Source organism: Lontra canadensis, unplaced genomic scaffold (genome assembly GCF_010015895.1).
Source record: "Lontra canadensis isolate GAN:19392208 unplaced genomic scaffold, GSC_riverotter_1.0 scaffold2, whole genome shotgun sequence".
Classification (NCBI taxonomy): domain Eukaryota; kingdom Metazoa; phylum Chordata; class Mammalia; order Carnivora; family Mustelidae; genus Lontra; species Lontra canadensis.
Genome location: NW_022630996.1, coordinates 14,854,815 through 14,882,450, shown reverse-complemented (window position 1 = coordinate 14,882,450; position 27,636 = coordinate 14,854,815). Strand labels below are relative to the sequence as shown.

Genomic DNA, 27,636 nt, shown 5'->3' with positions numbered 1-27,636 from the left:
TTCTGATAAGGGCCTAGGATCTAGTCTATGTAAAAGAACTATTATGACACAGCAATAGGAAACAAACAACAACAAGAAGTACAAACTGGACCAATGATCTGAATAGGTATTTCTCTATAGGAGATACACAGAAGCCAGTAAGCACATAAAAAGGTGCTCAACATCATTAGTCATTAGGAAAATGCAAATCAAAACCACAATGCGATACCACTTCATATCCACAAAGATGACTATAATCAAAATGATGGACAGTAACAAGCATCATCAAGGATGTGGAGAAAAAGAGCCCTCGTACATTACTGGTGAGAATGCAAAGTAGTGCAACTGCTTTGGAAAACTGTTTAGCAATTCCTCAAAAAATTAAACACAGAGTTACGACATACGGTCCTATGTGACTCCTAGGTATATAACCAAGAGAATTAAAAGCATATGTTCACACAAAAATTTGTACATTAATGTTTATAGCAGCATTGTGGCTAAAAAGTATAAACAACCCAAATGTCCATTAATTGGCAAGTGGATAAACAAAATGTGGGATATATTTATATAATAGAATATTATTTGGCGGTAAAAAATAATGAAGTATTGATACATGTTACAACACAGACAGACCTTGAACCCATTATGCTAACTGAAAGAAGCCAGACACAAAAGGCTACATATTACATGATTCCACTTGCGTGAAATGTTCAGAATAGGCAAACTATGGATACAGTAAGTAGACTGGTGGTTTTCAGCGACTGGAAAAAGTAAGGAATGGGAAGTGATTGCTCTTGGATATGGGCTTTCTTTTTTGGGATGACAAAAATGTTTTGCAATTAGAATGATGATGGAGTCACAACTTTGTGAATGTACTAAAAACTTCTGAACTGCTTAAAAGTATGAATTTTATGGTATGTAAATTATATCTCAATTTAAGACAATAATATATCAATTATAAAAAAAGACTGATAAAAAAAAAAAACCCTGGACATTACATATAAAATATAAAAGAAGACTTGATAGGTTGGAGACAGGAGGGCAAGAAATGGCATGATAGTTGAGTTACTTGGCTTTTTGTTTTCTCTGTCCTGCTGGTTTGTTTGCCTCATATATCTTACTTGGAGCTAAAGAAGCCAGCAACCCAGAAACACCAATGGACAGACAGGAAAAAATAAATCCCTCATAAAAGCATGCTGGCTCCACCCAAAGGACTGGGGAAGGGACAGCCTAGCAAGCCAGAAAACTGTTAGACAATAACTGCTTTACTCCAACCAAACACCACCCTCACTTGTCAGCAAATGTTGGGGTGGGGGGGGTCGGGGGGTGGGGCTTGGTTTCTATCCTTGCTGGGCTATGATGAGGTGCCATCAAAGCACCAAAAAGAGGATCAAGGAGGTGGGGATGGGAAAGTACTCGAAGATACGATGGCTGAAGACTTCCCAAATTTGACAAGAAACATGAATCTATAGATGTACATACAAGCCCAGTGAATGCCAAACAGGATAAACCCAAAGAAACCCACACCAAGATACATCATAATCAAACTTCTGAAAACTAAAGAAAAGAAGAACCTTGAAAGCAGCAACAACAAAAAAAACACGACACCTTACCTATATGGGAAAAACTGTTCAAATGAGAGCAGATTCCTCATCAGAAATCATGGCGGCTAGAAGAAAGTGGCACAGTATTTTTCAAGGGCTTAAAGAAAGTAATTGTCAACCTAGGCTCCCACACTCAGAGAAAATTCCCCTCAGGAATGAAAGGAGATCAAGACATTTTACAGATGAAAGGAAACTCAGAGAGTCTGTTTACCAGCAGACCTACCCTAAAGAACAGCTAAAGAAAGTTCTCTAATCAAAAAGGAAAAGTAGGGACACTTGGCTGGCTCAGTCAGTGGAGTGTGTGATCTTGGGGTTGTGAGTTTGAGCCCCACATTGGGTGTAGAGATTACATAAAATAAAATCTTTTTTAAAAAAGTATTTAAAAAAACGGAAAGAAAAAGGGAAGAAGGAATCTTGAAACCTAAGGAAAGAAGAAAAATATGAAGAAGCAAAAATATGCATATGTACTTTTTTTCAAGTGCCTATGGAATAAATGCCGAGATAGACCATATCCTGAGCAATAAAATGAACATCAATGTTAAAGCTAATTTAAAGGTATTTTTTAAAGATTTTATTTATTTATTTGAGAGAGAAAGAGCATGAACAGGGGGAGCATGAACAGAGGCAGAAGCAGACTCCCTGCTGAGCAAAGAGCCTGACATGGGGCTTGATCTCAGAAGTCAGGATCATGACCTGAGCCTAAGGCAGACACTTAACTGACTGAGCCGCCCAACTGTCCCTCCATCAGTACAATTTATTAAAAAATCAAAACAGTGTGTTCTTCAACCACAATGGGATCAAACGGGAAATCAAAATAACAGGAAAATCTCCAAACCCTTGTAAATGAAACACCACACTTCTGAATAATTCATGGGTCAGAAAGATAGTCTCAAAGGAAATAAAAAGGTACACCGAGCTGAATAAAAATGAAAATACAACATATCAAAATTTGTGGGACACAGCTAAAGCAGTGTTGAGAAATTTATAGCACTAACTATATGCATTAAAAAAGAGGAAAAGTCTTAAAACGATAAGCTAAGTTCCCACCCTCAACAACCTAGAAACAGAAGAACAAATAAACCCAAAGCAAAAGGAAGGAACAATACAGATGAAAGCAAAAATCAATGAAATTTTAAACACCACATGCTTGTTCTTCACAAGTATCAGTAAAATGGACAAATCCATAGCAAAGAAAAAAGGGAAGAGACACAAATGAGCAGTATTAGGAATGAAACAGGGCCTAGGACTTTAGACAACAGAAGGATAATAAGTGAAGATTACAGTCCTACACACATAAATTTGAAAACTTGGATGAAACGTACTAATTCCTCAAGACACACAAACTACAACAACTCACCCAATAGGAAACAAATAATTTGAATAGTCCCATAACTATGAAACAATTAAATTCAAAATTTAAAAACTCTCAGGAAGGAAATCTCTAGGTTCAGATGGTTTTACTAGAGAATTCTACCAAATGGTTAAGAAAGAATTAACACCAATTAACCAACTAATAACAATTAACACCAGGGTTGTTTTCTATTCAGTATTTTTTCTAATGGTGTGTTATTTTCTTAAATTGAGGTATAATTTACATATGATAAAAGTCACCTTTTAATTTAATTTTTTTTTTTTTTTTAAGAGAAGAGAGAATATCAGTGGGAGTAGGGTGGGGGAGGAAGGGGCAGAGGGAGAGGGGGAATCTCAAGCAGGCTCCAGGACCAGCTCAGAGCCCAATACCAGATTCGATCTCACAACCCTGAGATCATAACCCAAGCCAAAATCAAGAGTCAGATGCTTAACAAACTGAGCCACCCAGGCGCCATTATCAGTCACCGTTTTTAAGTGTACAATTCATAATATACAACCTCTTCCCAAAAACAGAACACGAGGAAATACTTTCCACTTCATTTTATGATGCCAGTATTACCCTGCTACTAAACTAGACAAAGACAGCCCCCTGACTGCCCCAAAATTACAAACTAATGCACATCATTAATATAGACACAAAAATCTTCAGCCAAATAGAATAAACAGAACTGAGCAATATATAACAAGAATTACACACCATGACTAAGTGAGGTTTAGTCCATGGATGCAGCAATAGTACAATATTTGCAAATCAAGGTAATAATCCACCATATTAACCAGCTAAAGACAAAATCATATAATTATATCACTTGATGCAGTAAAACCATTTGTTAAAATTTAATAGTCATTCATGATGGAAATTTCTCAGAAAAATAGGAATAGGAGGAAACTTCTTCAGTCAGATACAGCTAACATTATACTTGATGACGAAAGACTGAATGCGTTCCCCCTAAGATCAGGGAAAAGACAGGATGTTTACTCTCATCACTCTTATTTGACATAGTTCTAGAAGTCCTAGCTTTTTTGTAAATGACACCACTGTCTACAGAGAAAAGCCCAAGGTATCTACCAAAAAAACCAAACAAACAAAAAACAAAACAAACAAACAAAAACCCCCAATAAACAAACTCTTCTTGTACCTAATAAGTGAATTTAGCAAAGTCCTAGGATTCAGGAGAAACATATAAAAATCAGCTGTAATTTCTGTACATTAGCAATGAACACAATGACACCAAAATTAAAAAGATAACACCAATTACAATTGCTAAACAAAAAATGAAATACTTAGGTGTAACTCTAACAGACATGTAAATCTAAGAGACAGGATACTTACACTGCAATCTGTCCCCACTCATGGACACCTGCAACCACAGATAGTACCAGACCCTGTATGTACTGTTTTCCCTACACTAATATACCTACGATAAAGTTTAATTTATAAATTAGGCACAGTAAGAGGTTAACAACATAACTAATAATAAAAAAGAAAAATTATAATACATACTACAATAAAAGTTATGGGAAAGCGGTCTGTTTCTCAAAACATCTTATACTCTTCTTCTTGTGATGATGTGAGATAATAAAATGCCTGATGAGAAGTGAATGACACAGGCATTGTAACGTAGCATGAAACTACTATTGACCTTCTGAGATGCATCAGGAGAAGGAGTGTCTGCTTCCAGACTGCAGATGACCGCAGGTAATTGAAACTGGAAGGTGGGAGGCAGCAGGGAGGTGGGGGACTAGTGTACTACAGTAATGGGCTGGAAAACTCGACATAGTAAAGATGTCAGTTTTTTCCTAAATTGGTATATGGGTTCAATGCAACTCCTATCAAAATCAGAGCAGGGGCGCCTGGGTGGCTCAGTGGGTTAAAGCCTCTGCCTTTGGCTCAGGCCATGATCTCAGGGTCCTGGGATAGAGTCCCGCATCAGGTTCTCTGCCCAGCGGAGAGCCTGCTCTCCCCTCTCTCCCTGCCTGCTTTTCTGCCAACTTGCGATCTCAGTCTGTCAAATAAATAAAATCTTAAAAAAAAAAAAAAAAATCAGAGCAATGCTTTTTTTGTAAATGTAAATGAGATTATTCTAAAATTTATACGGAAAAGCAAAGGAATTGGAATAGCTAAAATAATTTGTAAAGATAAAGAAACTGGGAGTAATCAGTCTAACCAATTTTAATCAAGCCTGTGAGATAGTGGTAGGACAGACACATAGATCAATGGAACAGAAGAGAGAACCCAGAAATGGATCCACATAAATATGCCAAACTGTTCTCTGACAAAGGTGAACGTGCAAAATTCAATGGAGGAAAGGCAGGCTTTTAACAAATGGAGCTAGAGCAACTAGACATCCATAAGCAAAAATTTAACTCTGATCTAAGCCGCATATCTTGTACAGTAATCACCTCAAAATGTTTTGTTTTCTCTTTTTGTATTTTTATTATTTATTTATTTGCGAGTGAGCGAGCGAGAGCAGGAGCAGAGGTGAGGAGCAAAGGGAGAGGGAGAAGCAGGCTCCCCACTGAGCAGGAAGCCCTATGCGGGACTCAATCTCAGGACTCTGGGATCATGACCTGAGCCAAAGGCAGAGGCTTAACCAAATGAGTGACCCAGGTGCTCTCTCTTTTTTTGCTTCTTATTTTTTCAATTTATTTTATCAAACTATATTGTTGACTTAAGTATAAAACCTGAAACTATAAAACTTTTAGGAAAAAACTTCGATAGAAAATTTCTGGGATCTAGTCTTGGCAAAGAATTCTTAGACTTGACAGCAAAAGCATGATCCAGAAAAGGAAACCTGATACACAGGACTTCACCACAAAAACTTAGGCTCTTCAAAGACCCTGCCAGGAAAATGAAAAGACAAGCTACAGACTGGAGAAAATATTTGCAAGCCATGCATCCAACAAAGGACCAGTAGCTCAAATCTATAAAGAACACTCCACATTCAAGTTAAAAAGCAAACAATCCAATCAGAACACAGGCAAAAGACATGAAGAGATGAGTCAGGTATACAGATGGTAAATAAGTATATGAAGAGCTGTTCAACATCATTAGCCATCAGGGAAACACACATCAAAATGGCAGTGATATGCCACTATTCATCTAGCAGAATGGCTAAAATTAAAAATGGTGACACCACCAAATGCTTGGTGAGGATGTGAGGAAACTGGAGCATTCTTTCATTGCTGGGAAGAAGGTAAAATGGTCTAGCTACTCTGGAAAACAGTTTGGCAGTTCCTTAAAAAACTGCAAATGCAACTATCATCTCACCCAGTAATTGGACTTCTGGGCGTTTATCCGGGAGAAATGAAGACTTATATTCAAACAAAAATCAAAACATGAATGTTTGTAGCACCTGTATTTGTAAGAGTTAAAAAGTGGAAACAATCCAGACATCCTTCAACAGATAAATGGTTAAACTGTGGCACTTCCATACCATGGGAATACTACTCAATAAATTTAAAAGTATCAACTAATAAATGCAACAACCTTAATGAATCCCCACAGAATTATGCAAAGTGCAAAGCCAATTAAAAAAAAAAGTTGCATATTGTATGATTCCGTTTATATAGCATCTGTGAAATGACAAAATCATAGAATTGAAGAACAGATTAGTGGTTGTCAGGGGTTAAGGAGGGGGTGAGGGTAGAAAGCGGATATGCCTTTAAAAGGACAGCATGAGGGATCCCTGCAGTGCTGGAAATGTTCTGTATTTAGACTTGTATGTGTCAATGTCAGTATCATGGTTATTATACTGTATAGTTTCCATAAGGTGTTACTATGGGAAACTGGGTAAAGCGTACATGGGAACTTTCTGCATGATTTCTTAAAATTGTGAATCCATAATTACTTCAAAATAAAAAGTTTAATTAGCAAAACACTACTTTAAAAATCCGGGGATATAAAAGGCTATCGGCAATTACTATGAATTACAAAAAGCAGACTTCAGTATCTCAATTAAAAAGAAAAAGAGGAAATTAATTTCAGGTACTATTTATTATTAAGTCAAATTTTAGTTATGAATTGAGGAATGGAAGGGAAAGAAATGGGTTTTCATTCACAAATCCCAATTCAATTTCCAGGAGAAAAGTCTATGGAGATACAGACAAACCTATATATCTGAAATAAACCTCAGCTCTTAAAAATTTTCATTTTAAGAGGTTCTAAAAGAAATGCACTCCTTTATAGTTGCCTTTTAAATGTTATCTGGACCCCTCAGAAAAAATATATGGCATTTTTAACCAAAGTGCTTCCTTCACAGAATAGCTTATTCCAAAGAAGTGGGTCACAGGTACAGTTAAGGGGGCAGGAGGGCAGGTAGAGATGGAGGAATTGAAGGCATTTGTGGTAGAAGGAATGAGGCTCAGGGAAAAGCTGGGGCAGCTGGCCGAAGAGACAGTGGCCAGGCTTCACACCAGGTCTCCTGATGTACCACTGACTTCTGTACCCTGTATTCAAACCCTTGTTCTATCTCCTTTCATTGAACTTGAAGTAAATGACACAATCTCTATGTCACAATTTCCTCCTCCTCAAAAATGGATATAAAATTTTCTACCTACTGGCAAACAGGATATTTGCAAGGATAAATATCTATACAGCTTGGAGATGTTTGAAAGAAAGGTCCCAAGAAATTGTATCTGCAAAGGTGGTTCATTTAAAACATTCAATTGCAGTTCATTTTATATGAGCAAGCTTGCATAATGGAAGACAGTAATTTCGAAGGAGACTGGAGGAAGGGAAAGACAAAATGAATGAGATTCAAATCAAGTCAATATCTTGTCTATATCTCCTTGGTTGTCCTCAGGTTACCCGTGGCAAATTCAGCATTGCCAAAGGCATGTGGTGCCCCAATCCACTAGCAAAACCTTCTCAATAGAATGGATTTGCCACAAAGGACTATGAATGGTTGAAAAACAAAACAAATAAATCAAAATCTCAAAAGCCTGCAAATCCACTAGGGACCCGGGGAGTGGTTAAGCTCTTTGACCACAAAATTCACAATTTACACTCATCTTTCTATGTCCCGTAGTCCATAACTTTGCATGTAGCTGGTACTCGGCAAGTACTAAATTGAACAAATGTATACAGATACTATCTATTATTCCAAGTTTAAAGGAATATACTTGAAGTGTTTCAAAAGAGAGGTTTGTTTATTTATTTATTTATTTATTTAGGGGTATTTATTTAGCCTCAGCCTTGTAATTTATTGAACAAGGTTTTTATCAGTTTTTCAATTTATAAGAAGCTAAGTTATGTAAATAGAAACTTTTACTGATAATCTGGAGGAAAAAAAAAAAAAGCTTTCAAAGACAGAGCCTGAATCTGGAAGGCCATGGGGCTGGAATGTGAGAAACCTTGAGCTTGGACTGACAGCAGGTATAACAGCCTGCTTCTTGCCAGTAATTTGCTATTGGATTTTTTTTTTTTAAGTTTTAATTTTCTAATATTTACTCACCAGTATCCAGTCTTGACTTGATATGCTGATACCGTGGATTCTGTGGTATTCTTTTGGTCAGATACTAAAAAATAAGAAAATTCACAAGTAACTGAGTTAATATAAAAGTAAGGGTAACAAAGGCAGGAAAGAATCAGATATTTAAAAAATAGAACGGATGCTAAAATTTCATCAAATTTAAAGAAGGAAGGAGCTCTAGAGGTCCAACTGTCCCTTCAGTTAAGAACTCTTCATGACAGCATTTCCACAGGTGAAGATGGTTATCTTGTTTCTGTCAAAATATTTCCTTTTTTTTTTTTTTTTTGGTCAAAATAATCTCATAGCACGAGTAATTTGGGGGTGGGGATGAAGAAAAACTCTTAAAGATGATTTCTGACATTGAGCCAAATTAGTCTCCCTCTAAGTTCCATCCAATCCACTGTCACAACCCAGAATAAGACACCCCCCTCCACCCCTGCCTCAAGAAATCTGTGAAAATAACTAAAGGCAGCTCTCTCACCCTTTTTAGTTTTACTCTTTGTACGATGATTTCTAGGCCATTGCCCCTGGACACCCTCCAGATTTTATCCATCTCTTCCCTGAAAAGTAGCACTTGGACCCAGACCTGGGCACTGTGCCCAGATGCTGCCAGGCCAGGACCCGGTTTGGCAGTCCTACCCTGCTGCTTGCCGGGGTTCTGAGGCTCCACAGATGTCACTACAATGGTGTCCACTCTTGGGGCAGCTGAGGCTCCTCGCTGCCCAGGGTAAGTCTGTGGTCATCCAAAAATGGCTATTGTCCTGTACTCTGGGAGTGAACTCGAAGTCCAAGCCCAAGACATTTATGCATATTAAGTTTCAGGGGTATTGGCGAAAGCCATCAAAGTGAGGGAAGGCTGGTGAATTGACATTTCGAGATACAGCTTTCTTGCTTGGGCCTTTTTCTGGCCTACAAGAATGAACATCATTCGCTCAGTCACAGGCAGCTGTGGAACAGGAAACTAAAACTGGCCAATATGCTTCTGGCTTCATCTTCCGCCCCTCTCGCACGTGTTCCCTTATTGATGTTGCCCGAGTGCTCCCCTAACTTGCGGCGCTCACTTAAGTCTCCAGGCTTAACAAATGTCTGCCTAGAATGCCTTTCCTTGACTTGCCCTTAGGCAGAAACTTACTTCCACTGTAAGCCGTCCAAGGTGGAATTAGGCATTTCTTCTCCCTGGCTCCCAGAGTACCCTGTATCCCTGTTTACAATCTGAGCTGCTTCTCTAGATTTCCTCTAGATTTCCTCAAATCTGTATTCATCCAGGACCTAGTATGCGGCAGACACATTTACTGATATGCAGTCAACAAATGAGTATCTAGAATGCAGGGTATAGGGGCGCCTGGGTGGCTCAGTTGGTTAAGTAACTGCCTTTGGCTCAGATTATGATCCCAGGGTCCTGGGATCAAGCCCCGCCCTGGGCTCCCTGCTCAGTGGGGAGCCTGCTTCTCCCTCTGCCTGCTGAACTCTCTCTCTCTCTGGCAAATAAATAAATAAAATCTTATAGTATCTTATAATAATCCCCCGGTTCCTTGGAAGAGAATACCAAACTTTATTATTTTTAATTACTGTAATTAATTAATTAGACAGAGAGATAGTGAGAGAGGGAACACAAGAAAGGGGAGTGGGAGAGGGAGAAGCAGGCTTCTTGCTGATCAGGGAGCCCGATGTGGGGTTCGATCCCAGCCTTGGGATCATGACCTGAGCTAAAAGCAGACGCTTAATGACTAAGCCACCCAGGTGCCCCTATTATTTATTTTTTTAAGTAATCTCTATACCCAATGTGGGGCTTGAACTCACGACCCCGAGATTAAGAGTCGCTTGCTCTCTACTGGCTGAAAGAAAGAAGAAAAAACCGGATGGAGAACACCAAACTTTAAAACCCGTATCATCTGCCCTTGAAAACACAGTTAGCTACAGCATGTCCTGCTGGCCAGAGTTTTAGATTTCAGAGACCAGGAAGAATTTTTTTTAAAACTGGGGGCCCCTACAGAGAAAAATCAACATTTAATTTTGCCAAGAAAGGACATTAAAAAGAAAGCACAAAACTCATAACCACCATCTGATGTTTTAATACCTAAAATGTAAGAAAGAAAAAAAAAATCCCAGAATAAAAAGATTGGTCTTTAAGTGTTATTAAAAAACTCATGACATTGTCTGTGTTTTCCATTTCACTTCAGGCAAGTGAACACTTAGCACTGGGCCTCAGATGTGTGTGTGTGTGTGTGTGTGTGTGTGCGCGCACGCGCGTGTAACCCCTGAGCTATTTTATCCCTAGAGAAAGACTGGAAAACTTCAGTCTCCCTCTGACCAGCAAACTGCTGTCTTTAAGAGAAACTGACTCTGACATCGATTCCAACTCCTTCCTAGATGAAAACAAAGATTCTTAAGTGAGAGAAGGGAAATATCTAAAGACTGAAAAGGGGAACTTTAGAATAAGATCCCCCCCATAGGAAAACAATATCATAGCAAAACAAACCAAAAACCCAAAAATGCAAACTAAAAAGCCAGGGAAATCATGCATCTGGTAAACTGAGTCAAGAAAAGCTAATAGTAGAATTCCATTATCTTAGGCTAAGGGATTTTTTTAAATTTTATTTTTGTTTGGTACTCTGTACTTTCATAATTTCTATATGCTATTTCCTGTTTTTACTTTTGTTTAGTTTTGTTTTCCACTAGTTTCCTAGCAAAGTGCCTTTTGAAAAACTCCAGGCTAGTCTGTGCTGAACCAAGGGGATTTGTCCATACCTAAGCCAACATAGCTAAGAAGTGAGGGTGTCTCCTGGGACCAGGTGTGGTGGCAGCAGAATGATGGGGGGAGAGAGTGTGGACAGCTGCAGTCGCTGGGCCCTTCCCGCCCCCGGTTTTCCCTTACAGAGACTAATGAGAAATCCATATGCTGCAGTAGAAAAATGTAGTGTCTCTTTTCTATTTTCCCATTTTGGACCCACTTCTTGTTCCTGACTTTCTAGTGCCAACTACAACGTACAACTGTGCTTCACTCTAAGCAGACTGCCATAGATTTTATGGAACTGCCATACTTTTTTCCTTAAAATTCTTGCTTTGGGGGGTGTGACTATTTCTTGACCTACTGACCAACTGGCTTCTTTCAATTACATAAACATGATGGAATGGTGGAAAGTGAAATAGCTGAGGAAAGAAGCTCTTTCAAGGACTATTCATTCATTCAACAAAGCCTTATTGAGCACTAACCATTCAGGCAACATTTACTGGAGGAGTGAGCTCCTGCACTGAGGACCACAGCCATCCAGTTCTCAGTGGTGCTGGGAAGGAAGATAAACCAACAAAGAGAAACACCACTTTGCATGATGAAAAGAAGAGGGAAGCAGGGGACAGGAGCTTGCGGAATCAGTTCCTGATCCTGACTAAGAGTCAAGAACCATGTCCTAAGCGGTGACTTCTGGGCCGAAATCTGATGACCAAGAAAATCAGTCAAGCTAAAGGAGTAGTGGGTGGAAGCAGCAGGGTTTCTGGGTGGACCCAGGGCACAGGGGGCAGCATGGGGTCAGATGAGACTGAAGAGGCAGGGAGGGCAGTTCCTCAAGGGCCTTGTATCCATGCTAAGAAACCCAGATTTTTTTTTTCCTGTAGTTGACTAGTTCTTAAATGGCAGTTTTGCTCCCCCTGCTCCTGGGGACAATTGTCAATGTCTGCAGATATTCTAGGTTGTCAGAACTGGGGGGTGGTGGTGGAGGTGCTATGGTATCCACTGAGTAGAGGGCAGGGAGGCTGCCAAACATCCCACAATGACAGGGAAGTCCCCTACAGCAAAGAAGGAGCTGGCCCCAAATGCTACTGGTGCCGAAGTTGAGAAACCCCAGTGCAGATGATTGGGGAGTCATTGAAGACAGTTTAAGGAGAAGTGATGGGATCACCCTTCCATTCTAGAAATCTCAGACTGGCAGCATTTTGAAGAACTAATGGGATCGCCACCATCAAGGATGGAGGCACGAAGATCAGTTAAGGGGTAGTTGTTCTAAGAAACGTCTGTGGTGCTAAGGGAGTGACAGTAGAGATGACAAAGAAGAGACAGTTTCAAGAAATCTTTTAAAGACGTAAAATCATATGATTGAAAACTGACTGGTATAACGGGGGATGACAGTGATTATCATTCCCCAAAAAAGGGACTTAAGGGGGAAGCGTATATTGAAAAAAACATTATGTTTTTCCTATTGAGGCATGTTAAGTGTGCAATGTCTGTAGGTCATTCAAAATGGAAGTGGTGGGCTGGCTGGGTCTGAGATCAGGGGGGAAATCTGGGGTTGCAGAAAAAGGACTTGGGGGTTGCTGGCATATAGGAAGCGGAGGAAGCCATATGAATAGACAAAATCACCATCAGAGATTGTGTAAGACGGAGAAGAAAAACCCCAGCACTTAAGGTCAGGTAGAAAAAAGCACCATGCATGAAACTCATGAGAGGCCAGAAGAAAGTGGGTCATGAAAACTAAAGAAGAGTTTCAGGAAGAAGGGAGTGATCAACAGTGATCAATGCTGTCAAGTCCGAGAACAAGAGGTCAAACATGAACAAGCGAGCAAGAATGCAGGTCAAGTAAGAGAATAACAAAGCAAATTTGGATTGAACAAAGCAGGACATTGTTGACGACCCTGGTGGATGAGGTTATAGCAAATTGACAGAAGCAGAAGCAAAAACAGCAGGTTGTATGAGACCAGGAGGGAGGAAAGAAGATAGTAGCCAGATGGCCTTTTTTTTTTTTTCCTTGAGAGTTGCTAAGGAATTCGTTTTTGTTGTTGCTTTGTTTTGTTTTGGAAGAAAGGAGAGATTTGAGGATGTTTAGAGGCTAGATAGGAGGGGTTGGAAATGAAGCAATAAGGTATGGACAGGAGGGAGCGGGAGAGGATGAGGCCCAGAGCCCAGGTGGAAGGTTCTGCTTTGGATATGTATTTAACGTAAAGATATCAGATAGGTAATCATGATGAAGTTCATCGGGAGGATGGAGGAGGCTAAGAAAGTTCATGTCTGTGGTATTATCAGTGAGCAATGAATAATGTCAAAGATCCTTTGAGGGTTTAGATCCCTAGAAAGGGTCCAAAGATGATGCCATCCATCACTTCTACTTGTCTTTCAAGACCCAGCATAGACGTATCTTCCAAGCAGACTCCTCTGAAGGTCCCAGCCAGATATAAGTCTCTTCCCTGCCCGGATGGTCACAGCACTTTGTACGAATCACACTCACTTCCTGCACTTGGGACATGGCTTGACCTCTTGGATCTCTGTACCTGCTGCAGGGCCATCCACCAGTGTGAGCAGTAAGGACTGCCTAATGGATGCATTGGCTCTGAGCCCTGAACAGCACACCGGGATGCCCTAGGAACCCACATACGGGGGTGGGGGAGTGGGGGGCCGGGTTGAGGGCACGAGACTTTGTGGAAGAAATGGCACTGGAACTGGGTTTTAAGGGTTGAACTTCTATGAATAAAGGCGGGGGGGGGAAGGATGGAAAAAGTATTCCAAGTGGAGAAAATTAGAGCAGTAAAGCCACTTTAAAAGCATGTTGAAAGAACCCCACATTGTTCGATTTGCTAGAGAAGGTACAACAACAACAATGAAGATAATCACTGCTAACATTTACTGAGCACTTAACCATGTCATCAGGAACCTAAGCATTTTACCTACATTATCTCATTTAATCCTCACAACCACTCCTGATGTAGATATTAGTATTATCTTCATTCTACATATTGAGAAATGGGACACAGAGATGGAGTGACTTCCCGAGGTTAGTCAGCTGGTGAGAAAGGTGGGACCTGGAATGAAACTGGGTAGTCTGCCTCTAGAGCTTGCCCACTTCCACTCGTTCCAGGGGCTCTGAATACCAGATCCACCAGTGGGTTTTAGATGACCCATGAGTCCTATGAAACTACGAAAATTTTGTGAATGTGCATTCATCTGGTGAAGGGGTCTGAGATTCTCACTAAAATTTCAGAGGTTTATAACCCAAAAAGGGTTAAGAACCATGGGTATATGAAATCCTGTGCTGTATGGTGGGACATGGACATGTAGACTCTAAGTAGAAAAGCCCGAATGTAGACTGAGGGTCTGGAGGAGGTCCTGAGGACAATGGAAGCTACCAAAAATACTGAGCTGTGAGCCACATCAATGCAAGAGTATTTTGGCCAATTACTAATACATGCAAAGAAAGACTGGGTTTTATGAATGCATGGATGTTGGAGAGCGGAGAAGAATGAGAAGTCAACAATGGGATTTTTCTGAAAGCAAATCACTAAAAAATGAGTGAGATTGTTTGAATCTCAAATTGTTTAAACATGAATGAGCTTTTCTGACTTCCCACCTCTCTCAAAATGAAACTCACAAGGTTAGTTGTATTTCAACTGCAACATATATAATAAGATTTACGTTTAAAGGACTTTTAAAAATACCATTATTGTTCAGAATTTCCCTACTTATCTCCTTTGAATAGACAGGAGGTCCCTAAAATGAAGGAAATGAATTCAATCTTGAAAAGAGTCTCATTTAAGGCAATCTCACATTTAATACAGGTCTTTGAAAAGAGAACATTTTATTTTAATGGCAGTTTTAATCTGGTCCAATTCTACTGATCTCAAACACCAATCTTGACCCTGTATGCACATGTAGCAACCCCACTTTGTTAGCAACTACTGCCTATGGCTGATTGTATTTTTCAAGACGTTTGCAACAGAATTTCCCATCTCACTTATACTGTGATGTTGAAACTCCTCCCATGGTGGGGTGGGCCAATGTCCCCTTTTTTCCCCCGCACCCCCCACACGCATGCCTGAATCTGGATGGGCTTGTGACTATTAAAGTGCTGCCTTATGACTTCTGAGGCGAGATCATAAAAGGCAATACGTTTCCACCTGGTTCTCCTGGGATACTTGTTCTTGGAACTCAGCTACAATGTTGTCAGGAAGGCCATGCCACATAGAAAAGGCCATTTGTAGGTGGTATGGTTGATAGCCCCAACTGAGGTCCTTGCCAACAGACTGTAACAACAGCCATGAAGAAGCCTTCAAGAAAACTCTAGCCCTAGCTTCTGTCTGCCTGCAAAACCATGTGAGATCCCAAATAAGAAGCACCTAGCTGAGCCTGGTCAACCTTCAGAACCACAGAAATCATAATAAAATGTCTATTATTTTAAGTCACTAAACATGGGGTGATTCATGATAAGTCAATATATAAGCGGAATACATATTCTAATATATAACTGGAATGCCTTCTGGGTATCTGCACTTTATTCCTCAATCCATTGCGACATGGCTACTGGTGGCATTCTACTATGGTTCCTCTGGTAGCTAGCCAGCATCAGAGAGCCCCTAATTGCTGAATATAATGCTAACTTTCCATTAGTTAACTCACTCGACCTTTCGGTACCTTTCGGTACCATTTGACATCATTTGACACTGGTATATAGTGTATATACTGGTATATAGCCCCACATTCTTCAGTTTCCACTCCCTTGGCTTCAGGGATATTGCTCTCCCCTGATTCTCCAATGACACATGGATCATTTCTGTCAGCTGCTTAAACACTGTGATCCCCAGGATTCCATCTTCTCAATCTATAGGTTCTCTGAGAGCCAAACACTTAGGTTTAATTCCATTTATATGCTTGATATCCAAATAGGGAACCATGGCCTGACTTTTTCTCCCAGCTCAGGCATATATTCATTTACTCATTCAACAGATGTTTACTGCATGCCACGCAGTGGGACAATGCATACAAGGACCCTAGTTTATGTTCTTGTAAGTATGCCAGAAATAAACAAATACGTAATTATAGATTACAAATAAAATAATTACAGATCATGAACTACTGGGTGAAGACAGCATATTGAACACATGCATTGAATTTCACTTCCTTCCAAAACCTCAATTTTGTCTTCTATTTTAAGGACATAAAGCTCAAAAAACCAGAGAGTGGGAGAAGTGACAGCAATAGATTTTTGAATTCTAGAAAGCGGATCAACAGTGAAAATGACTTGACTGATTCAAGAAAGCCAAAGGGAAAGCCAAGAACAATTCTTAAAAGTCTTAGGAATTGACAGCCTCAAGCACCTCCGGAAGTGGGGAGCAGAAGGAGTGGCTCAAAAAAGGAAGACTGTTTGAAGGCTGATTGAGAAGCAACTTGATCTCCAAATCCCTATTCCCTGTGCGCTACTGGGTGACTGCCCCTCCCCCACCATGGTAGCTCTCTATAGATTTATTCCCTGAGAAGGATTTCTGGACTGGGAGGTCTGTAGACGGGGAAAGGCAGAGATATCATTACCGAAAATAGGGGTATTAAGTGAATGATGCATACTAATGTTGAGATTTAGCTCCTAGCCCTAATTCCTCCAGGTATTCAGGTAGGCTTTTACTCTCAGGAGACTGAAGGAATTCTCTGAGGAAAATCACCAGCCTAAGAGGAAAGAGCTGAAGGTACAGATTTGGGAGGATAGTTGCCCAAACCATGGCCCAGTGAGATCTTCCTGTAATTAGGCTCACCATCAGAAAGTTCCTCTCAGGGCGCCTGGATGGCTCAGTGGGTTAAGCCTCTGCCTCTGGCTCAGGTCATGATCTCAGGGTCCTGGGATCGAGTCCCCACATCAGGCTTTCTGCTCAGCAGAGAGCCTGCTTCCCCCTCTTTCTCTGCCTACTTGTGATTTCTCTCTCTGTGTGTCACGTAAATAAATAAAATTAAAAAAAAAAAAAAAAGCTTCTCTCAAATATACGATTCCAATCACCTGTTTAAGTTTCCATGAAGTGAAGTGAATTGTGGCCCCCCAAAATTCACAGCAATTCACTTCACTTCATAGCAATGTTCTGAGGCTTCTTTTAATCCTAAATTATTAATTTATGGTTTTGAGTCATGTTGAAGCCCTAATCTCCAGTGTAACTGTATTTGGAGACAGGGCCTTTAGGAGGTAATTAAGGTTAAGTAAGATCATAAGGGTGGGGCACAAGCACAGTACGAAGAGACACCGAAGAGTTTCCCCCTCTGTACAAGTACACACAGAAAGAAATCTAGGAACACACAATGAGAAGGCAGCCATACGCAAGGCAAGAGAGACCTCTCACTAGAAACTAAATTGGCCAGCACCTGGATCTTCAACTTCCCAGTACTCCAAAACTGCCAGAAATAAATTTCTGTTGTTTAAGCAACTTAGTCTGTGGCATTTTGTTAGGGCAGCCCAAGTTAACTACTATTAATCTCTAACAAAATGAAAAGAAAAATAGCAAGAGGAAAGAAATAAACTATGCAGGGGGAAAAATATTTCCAAAAACTATAACCAGAGAAATGAAAACACATATACACACAAAAACTTGTCCACGAATATTCATAGTAGCATCATTCATAATAGCTCCAAAGCAGAAACGATCCAAATGTCCATCCGAAAGAACAGGCAAATAAAATAGGTATGTCTATGTTAAGGAATATCATTCAGTAGTAGAAAGGAATGAAGTATGAATACAATGATATAATCTGGATGAACCTTAAAAACATTGTGCTAAGTTAAAGAAACCAGTCACACAAGACTACATTTTGCATGACTCCATTTATATGAAATGTAGACAAAAGGCAAATAGACAGACAAATTAGATTAGTGATAGTCAAGACTGGATGGGGGAGACAATGGGAAAATTGAGGATAGCTAAAGGTTACAGAATTTGGTGTAATGAAAATTCTGATCAGTGATGATTGCACAACTCTGTGAATATATTAAAACTACTGAATTGTATATTTTAAATGGGTGCATTATATCTCATAATGCTGTTAGTAAAAACATTAAAATTTAACAAGTAACACAAATTAAAAAAAAAAACTTTTGCTCTACAAGAAGACCAAGTACTTATGTAAGAGTTACAAGAAAAGAATTAAGTTGTGGGGAGGGCCCCCTGGGTGGCTCAGTCCAGAAGTATCTGCCTTTGCCTCAGATCATGATTCCAGGGTTCTGGGAATGACCTCCATGTCAGGCTCCTTGACCAATGGGGAGCCTGCTTCTCCCTCTCTCACTCCCCCTGCTTGTGCTCCCTCTCTTGGTGTCTCTGTCAAACAAATAAATAAAATTGTTAAAAAAAAATTAAGTTGACCTATATTTGTCTGACGTGGAAAGATTTCCAAGACTTATTGTTAAGTGCAAAGAGTAAGTCAAAAAGCCATATATATGATGTTGTAACATTTAGATAAAAGAAAACTGCAGGGGCGCCTGGGTGGCTCAGTGGGTTAAAGCCTCTGCCTTCAGCTCAGGTCATGATCTCGGGGTCCAGGGATCGAGCCCCGCATCGGGCTTTCTGCTCAGCAGGGAACCTGCTTCCTCCTTTCTCTCTGCCTGCCTCTCTGACTTCTTGTGATCTCTCTGTCTCTGTCAAGTAAATAAATGAAATCTTTAAAAAAAAAAAAAAAAGGAAACTGCAAAATAAAACTCTCTACATACACACACATACACACACACACAAATGCACATAGAACATTTTGGAAAAGATAACTGGAAACAAACGATAAGTAGTAATCCTACATTATTTATAAAAAATTATTTATAAATTTTGTTATAAGATAAAAAAATTTATAAAAATTTATTAAAAATTTATAAAAACTGCCTTCAGCTCAGGTCATGATCCCGGGGTCCTGGGATTGAGCCCCGTGTCAGGCTCCCTGCTCCTTGGGGAGCCTGCTTCTCCTCTCTCCCTCTGCCAGCTGCTCCCTTGCTTAAGCTCTCTCTCTTTTTCTCTCTGTCAAATAAATAAATAAATAAATAAATCTTAAAAAACAACAACAACAACTAAAATAGGAGCATCTGGGTGGCTCAGTCCAACTCTTGATTCTGGCTTAGGTCATGATCTCAGGGTTATCAGATCAAGTCCCATACTGGGTTCTGTGCTTGGTGCGGAGCCCGCTTGAGATTCTCTCTCCCTCAACCTCTGTCCCTCCTTCCCTCCTCCTTGCTCCCTCTCTAAAAACAAACAAACAAACAAACAAACCACAAAAAAGAAACCCCACAAAAAACTAAACTAAAATAAAAAATACCGACAATACCAGATGTTGTCAAGAATGTACAAAAACTCATCTCTCATTCACTGGTGAGGAGAATGTAAAATGGTACAGTTCACTCTGGAAAATAGTAATTTCTAAAAAACTAAATGTAAGCTCATATACAACCTAGCAAGTATACTCCTAGGCATCTATCCCAGAGAAATGAAAATTAACATCCATATAAACAGCTGTACCCAAAAGTTCATATCTTTATTCATAATAGTCCCAAACTGAAAACAACCAAAATATCCTATAATAGTTGAATGGTTAAACAAACTGTTATAAATACATACCACAGAATACTAATCAGCAACAAAAGGAATGAACTATTGCTATAGGCCACAATTTGGGTGTGTCTCAAGGACATTATTCTGAGTGAAAAAAGCCAATCTCAAAAGGTCACATATCATGTGATTCCATTTATGTAACATTCCAAATGACAAAATTACAGAAATGGAGAACACATTAGTGGTTGCCAGGGGCTAGGATGGTGAGGTAGAGGATATGGAAATGACTAGGAAGGGACAGTATGAGGGAGCTATTTGTGGTGACGGAATAGTTCTGTATTTTGATTATAAATCTAAACACGTGAAACCTTGATTATATTAAGCCTACACATGTGAAAAAATAGCCTAGAATAATACACACATTGTAGAAATGTCATTGTACAAATTTATGGCTTTGATATTGTATTATACTTACATAAAATATAATCAATGGGGAAACTGGGTGAAGGTACATGGGACTATACTATTTTTGCAACTTCCTATGAATCTACAGTTATTTCAAAATAAAATTTTTGTAAAAGGACATCAGAGCCCAAAACAGGTCTTAAGAATTAAGAACACAACAGCAGAAACTAAGTAGGATTAGAAGATAAAGTTAAATAAACAAATCTCCCAAAGAGAGCAAAAAGACAAAAATAAAGATGTGGAAAACAGGAAATAAAATTTAAGAAAATCAGAGAACCAATCTTATAGAAGCGACATGAAAATAATGAATTTAAGAAAGAGAGAATGGAGGGAGGCCTGGGTGGCTCAATGGGTTAGGCCTCTGCCTTCGGCTTGGGTGGTCATCTCAGGGTTCTGGGATCAAGACCCACATGGGGCTCTCTGCTCGGCGGGGAGCCTGCTTCCCCCTTTCTCTCTGCCTGCCTCTCTGCCTACTTGTGATCTCTCTCTCTCTGTGTCAAATAAATAAATAAATAAATCAAAACAAAACAAAACAAAACAAAACCCAGAGAGAGAGAGAATGGAGAAAATAGGAGGGAGAAGTCAACAACAGAATAATTCAGCAGAATTTCACAGCACAGAAAGACATGAATTCCGGTGCCTACCAAAACATGTGAAGAGACCTACAGCAAGAAACACAACACTGGTAACATAGAGAAAATTCTACAAGCTTCTAAAAAGTAAAAATCAAGTGAAATACAAAGGTACAGCATGGCTCTGGACTTCTCCACGGCAACAGTGGATGCTAGAAAAACTATAATGCAATGTTTTCAAAATGCTGATGGTTTCCAACCAAGAATTCTATACTCCACCAAACTTGCAAGCAAATAAATGTGAAGGCAGAATAACAACATTTTCAGACATGCTTAGCATTTTAGACAGAAATAAAAAATGGTTATTTCTCATGCACTTTTTTTTTTCAAGAAATTACTGGAAAATGTGCTCCACTAAAACAAGGAAGTTGGATGTCTTCCTCTAGGACACAAATGTATGACCACACAGAGCATCCCAGCTGTGGTCCCCTACACTCCTCTCTCCCACATTCCTGATCTCATCGATGGCATGGGCACTGCTGAGTAGCCCGAGCTGGGAAACTAAGTCATCCATTCCACTCTCATTTCTCAAAGCTAATCATGAAGTCTTAATGATTTAATTACCTAAATATTTCTCATTTCTGTCCCATGTTCCATGACCTTCCTTTAGGTCTATATGGTAAATACCACCTAACCCATCTGCTTACCTCAGTCCTGGCCTCCTCAACTTCACGATGTGGCTAACAGCCCTCTGCCTAAAATGCAAATCTGACCACATCACTCAGTTACTGAAAAGTCCTCAAAAGCTTCTCAAATTCAGACCAGCAAGGCAAGATAAATATGGGGTAAACGGCCACTCTCCCCAACTATCTCCCCCACCTTCATAATAGAGATTATATTTGATCCTGGTATTCTCCTGCAGAGCCTCACAACTTTCTCTGCATAGCTCATAGCCAGCCACCATGAAATGAAATAATTTGCAACTCCTTTTCGGTATAAAGGCCCAGAAGACCCTGCCAGACTTTCCTCCAGCTTCTCTACAGGGAACTAACTGTCCACTCCCAGTCACCTCGCCATTTCAGACCATGTCCAGGACTGAAGCTCCCCTCACTCCCTCGAGTCCAGTCTCTGTGCTCTCGCAACCTGTTCCCCAACCACGCTGTATTCAAATTGTTTCCAAGACTCCCCCACGCCAGACTGAACTTACTAAAGGGCGAATGCCTTGTCTTACTCTGTGCTTCTAGCACCTGCTGCCATGTAAGAGTCCAGTCAACATTTGTTGAAACTAAGTGACCACAAATACCGCAGGGCACTAGAGGCGGAACAAAATTAAAGGTCCTATCGGGAAGAGGGTAAACTAAGGTCAAATTCGGCGTCCTTTCCAAATGGCTTGATCTGCTTATTTCTACTCTTCTGCATCCCCATAATCAGAAATGATGGCTGCTCCTGATTTTGCTCCTTCAGTGTTCCGGGCGTTCATTCACGTGTTCCTTATTTTGTGTAACTGCCGCTCCTAGACTGGAAGCCCTTTGAGGGAAGGGGCTGCGTCCTCGCGCACTTCGCGGCTCCGGGCGACAACCGCCAGCGCTCAGTGAGCATGTGCGGGAGAGTGGCCTCTCCCCCACCGGATCCCGGCCTCAGCTCCGAGTCCCCCAGGCCCGCCCCGCCTCCCTGCGCTCTCCAGACCCCTCCTCACGCCGGCCGCTTCCCGCCTTCCGGCCAGCGGAAGTCGCTAGCTGCTCTTCCCTGGCCACGTGGAGCCTTTTCCGGTGCGCCCGCCCCCTCCGGCTCTCCGATCCGGACCTGGCCCTCACCTCAGGATTCCCAATGTGCCTCCGGACAGACATATCTGCTCCAAACGACCACGCTGGGATTCTAGCCTCACCGGTAGCCTCTAACCCTAGCTTCCTACCCACCCCCCAACAACCTCTCTCGACCGCCTCCTTACAACCTCTACTCCGATTGGCCTCCTTTCTCCGGCCAGCCAATGGAGGCCCTGTTTACTCTGTCATTGCGGGGTCAAGGGAGAGCGAAGCGCCGCTCAATGGTTGCCCCAGGCAACGGGGGACGCCAGCTGCGGAAGCCTTTTGTGCTTTCGGCGGGTCCCCGCCGGCTGCTGTCTGAGCGCGGGAAGAGGGGCGCGGGGGAGGGGTAGGCTAGCGCCTGCGCGTGAGCGGATGCGCAGAGCCCAGGGAGGGGGAAGGGCGGGAGAGCAGAAGGCGGTGGAGGGGGACTTCAAGGGGGAAACAAGTATTTCTAGGTAATGTGCAGGCACATATGTGACACAGGGCACCCTCCCCTCCTGAGGCCATCTTAAGCAAACATCTGGGCTACTTCTACAATAGGGAAAAGATCTGAGACAGAGTGGTTCAGCAAGAATGGGAATCTCTAGTTTATTATTTTTGGGTTAAGTTAATATGCAAATTATGCAAAATATCATGGGTAAATACAGTAATTATTGTAGCTTTAAAAGCTTTTTAGCTAGCTAGGGAACGGCAGCCTTAATTGCAAAGCGCACACACCATTCTGTGATTCATCATTCATTTAACAAATATTTAATAAGCACCTTATGAGAAAAGCTGCAGTTGGTTTTGTGGAGGATGGGAGGATGACTAAGAACCAGTCCCGTTGTCATGGAAACCATTGTGACTCCTGCCATCAGCTGCCACCTGTTCTTATTCCAGATCTGAAAATTAAGTCCTAGCACCTTTACAAGACTATCACACACACAGTTTGACTTTGGCTCCAAAATGTCCCACCAAATCCAACCAAATTATTTACTTTGACATGGGAGAACAACACAATAACCCTTTGTCCTTTGCTCTAAGTTGTTTTTCCAGGAATGGAGAAAGGTTACTCTGAACTGTTCATATTCACTAGCTCTCTGCTTGTAATAGCAGGGTCTGTGCCGGTGACCCATTCAACGACGTAGCCTCACATGCCCTTGTCCTTTCAGACACTTCAGCCTCCCACCCAGAGGGCCACACCTTAAATGGTGTTGCTTGACCTCTAGGAGTCTAAACTGGCCACAGCTGTCTCTTGCACGTTCATTGTCCGAATTTCCCTAATGTCCTCCAATCCTTTAATCCCTCTAAAATTACTAGTTTTTCATCCCTCCACTAGAATGAGGAGGAGTTTAGAGGCTGCAAAAAATGGGAAGGGGGGCGGTGGGGAGGATATCTTACTATTCAGAGGCTTCTGGACACTTTGCTACTTAGAATGAATACTTACTGGTGTGGTGTGGAGGTGGAGTGATGATGGAGATTATGGGTAGAATAGTAGAAGAGAGAGGAGAGAGTGAGAATAAGATACTAAACTAAAAGGTAGTAAAAAGAGAATAATATTCTTCAAAACATGTGTAGGTTAAAGCAACAGTTATATGCATGCAAGGAAGTAAGGAGTGCAAAGAATTGGAAGGCATCAAGGATGGCTATATTTTTCCAACGTTGGGACCAAGTAGATGAGTGATAATGCATGAATCAAGTTAAAGAACAATGGAGGTCAATAAATCAAAAGAATAGAAAGTGTAAGACCCCAAATCCTTTTGGAATAAGAAGCTCAGCTTCCATTCTTCACTTGTCTATATGGTCGTTTCCCTTTTTTCCCCAGAGGGTATGGGAGTATCAGGTTCGTCTCAATACCCATTTTGGTTGTCAAATTTGGGCTGCCTGTAAGCATGCAGAGAGATTATCGAAATGTGGGTTTTGGGGTCCAGTCATCAGAGATGCTGATTCTGTGTGTCTAGGGTGAGGGTTTAGGGTTTTAAATACATGTTTTCCCACTCCTGCTCTTTGATTCTGATGCATGGAGTCCAAGGGCCACACCTTGAGAGGCTCTGCTATAGAAGAACTTCTTATTTTGCCTCAGTGGAATCCTTAGAAAGCTTAAAGCTATAAATCAAAAGGCTTTTAACATGATGAATTTCCCTTCAAGATTCCTTTTGGGTATGTAGAAAAACTGCCTCATAATTAAAGCAAGGTGCTTACTGCTAATATGAAAAATAGATAAATGTCATAAAAAGATAATTCATAGAAGAAAAACATTTAATAAACATATGAAGAAACTTCCAACTAATAATGAAAGAAATATAATACCGTGCAGCTAGATCTCATTTTTCAGCTAACAAATGGGCCAAAGTTTGTGTTCTTCTCTCTTTTTTAAATGATAATGCTCAGTATTGGTTAGTGCATGAAACAAGCATGCTCATACGTTGTTAGTGTGACTGTAAAGAAGTATAACCATTTTGAAAAGTAATTTCAGAGTAGGTGTCAAGAAGCCTGCAAATCTTAATATTCTCAAAATGCCTTCTAAGGAAATAATCAGAGAGATATGCAATGATTACACCCACAGATGTTTACCGCGATCTTTTTAAAATGATGAAAAGTTGTAACAACTTAAATGATCATCAGTTAAAAAATGATTAAAATAAGTGAGGGCATATCCACAAAAAGTAAAATTATGGAACCATTAAAAAGTAAGTTTCAAGGAATAATTAAGGCAATGGAGAATGATATAAAAGAGAAGTGCTGGAAATAATATTTTACTTAATATAATCCTGATTTGCATGGAGAAACATAAAGGTATCCACAGAAAACACTGAAAAGAAAAATTTAAATGTAAGCCGCCTCTGGATGAGGGGATGTGGATTTTTAAAATTCTTTACACTTCTGTGTATTTTGCAGATATCCTTCAGTGACTGTGAATTAATTTTGTACTTTAGTAAAAAGCCTTCTCCTTCTAAGACACAAAAAAGCCTGATTCTGATTTCAGCCTGAAAATGGTCTGTGGTCTTTGTCTGGGTGGTTTTAGACCTGAGCTGAATTCTGCGTAATTCTGCTCTGTGAAGTGCTCCCGCTCTCCCGTTCTTGGCAGTAAAAGACCCTCCAGGCACTTGAGTGAGATCCTTGCAATCAGAGTCGTGATTGCTAAGAGGTTCAAGCTTTGTTTGTAAGAGAAGAAGTTCTGATTCTTTTCTTTAAAAGTTCCTGCTTCCACTGATTAATCTTATTTTTCATGAAGTTGGAAGTGCTCTTGTGAACTTCCATTTGTTTGATGTCTTCTTTTTTAACCCTGTAGGTGTTCCAAAAAGCTTTCAGTCTCTGCAGAGTTTGTGGGAGCCCCAGAAAGGTTAAGTGTGGCTGGCTTGAGAGTAGTTCATGTTTTAGGTCTGCTGTACTTGGTCCATCCCTTCCCCCAGCCTCCCTTCCTGGGAAACCATGTGGGCATGTAGATGTTGCAGTCCGATTCTCTCCTGAGCCTAAAACCCTCTGCACCCATCTTCAGCCTGAATCTGGCCTCATGCCATCCAACTGTCTCTCCATCCCCCCTCACCCTCAGCTCTCAGCCTTTGCTGACCGGAGCCCAGCACCTTCCCCTCAGATCTGTCTCATGACATTGCTTCTCAGAAATGGGCCTCAGCTCCCTTCCTTGGCTTCATTTACTTTTGTTCCCTAAATAAAGGACTTCTAGGTGCATAAGGGAGGAATTCTGCCCAATCTAGTCCAGTTCTGGGGTTCTGTCCCTTTCCCCAAGAAATGGAACTGTACTTGCTGCAGTGAACCCACAAATCCCCAGACAGACCCTACCTTGGGAGAAAGTCCCCGAAGTCCTGGGAACAACTTAGTATCACTCTGTCTGGTGGTAGAATGTTCCCCAAGGGAGTAGCACACTGGCCTCTGAGTGGAGGGCTGACCTTTGCCTGTGTCCAGCTTAGGCCAGAATTGAAGTGCTTGGCCTAGGCCCAGAGGCACCAGCCATCCCTACGGCCCCTCGCAGGAAAGTAATACCCACCTCCCAGGGTTTCTCAGGGATCACCACTGGGGACAGTGCTTTCTGGTGAAACAAAATACTGGCATCCTGGTTTTGCTTACATAATGGGGTTGGCGTTCCCACACGTGGAGTTCTGCAGCCACCTCTGAGAGCCACCTAGGATGCCCAGCTGTTTGTAGGAAGGATGTACAATGTCCCTTCCTAGCAGATCTAAGACTTCCTTCACCCACTGTGATCCTATCCCAGGCCATTCAGTTGTCACATGCCATATTCTGCTTCTGCCTTAGGATATATATAGAGCCACAACTCTCATTCCAAGAGGACTCTGAGGAGCCAACCTGAATCTCAGAATGTTCTGTCTCGGGGGAAGGAGGAGGAGTCAGCTGTGAGATACCTGTGTCAGCTGGAGACCCCTTGCCCATGAAAAGTTCAGTAAATGTGGGTCAAGTGTGTCAGATGTCCATTTTTCAGAATAAAATAGAATTTCAGAATAATATAGAAACCTAGGTTTTCATGTGAAATCCATAGGCCACCAACATATGACATATAAAACCAAGCTGTCATTCCTATCCGTTATGGTTTTTAAATAAACAAGATTGTACCCATGGTAAAAGACAAGCAAACATTAGTGGGAGTTTTGCTTTTATTTAAGATGTAGAAACCTGTAGGGCCGTTATTCCTTTCCTATCCATAAAAGTGAATAATCTACAAAATCCATATATTTTCTTGAATGTATGAACTGAGATCCCAAGGCAGCCACATAACCAAATGCCAAAAAGGGGCAAGCCAGACTAAGGAGAAAAAGGGACACACAAGCTGTTTCTCATTTGGCAGAGCACCGGCAAAAAGGTGAGTGTGATAGATTTGACTATGAGAAATCAAGCTAAAATTTTCACAATTTCCTAAAGGCTGAATTTGGATTAGTGGATCAGTTTAGAACAACTGGGAGCCTGTGATGGTTAGTTATATGTGTCAGCTTGGCTAGGCACAGTACCCAGATATTTGGTCAAGCACTCTTCTAGATGTTTCTATGGGTACTTTTTAGATGAGATTAACATTAAAAAACAAAAAAAAAGATTATTTATTTATTTAGAGAGAGCACGTGTGTGCTCGTGAGCTCAGGGTTGGGGGCTGAGGGAGAGA

The 27,636-nt window shown here is 41.0% G+C and overlaps 1 protein-coding gene across 1 annotated transcript in view; it reads right to left on the bottom strand.

Annotated features, from left to right (window-relative positions):
• Nucleotides 1-22,679, bottom strand: part of CEP41 (centrosomal protein 41) — a 45,315-nt gene extending 22,636 nt beyond the window's left edge. The window contains exons 1-2 of the mRNA XM_032869188.1: nucleotides 22,539-22,679; nucleotides 8,411-8,474 (exon numbers count right to left, since the gene is read on the bottom strand). Coding sequence (XP_032725079.1) covers nucleotides 8,411-8,474; nucleotides 22,539-22,571 — 97 coding nt within the window. The 5' untranslated portion in view covers nucleotides 22,572-22,679. The remainder of the gene's footprint in view (nucleotides 1-8,410; nucleotides 8,475-22,538) is intronic.
• Between the last annotated feature and the right edge of the window lie 4,957 nt (nucleotides 22,680-27,636).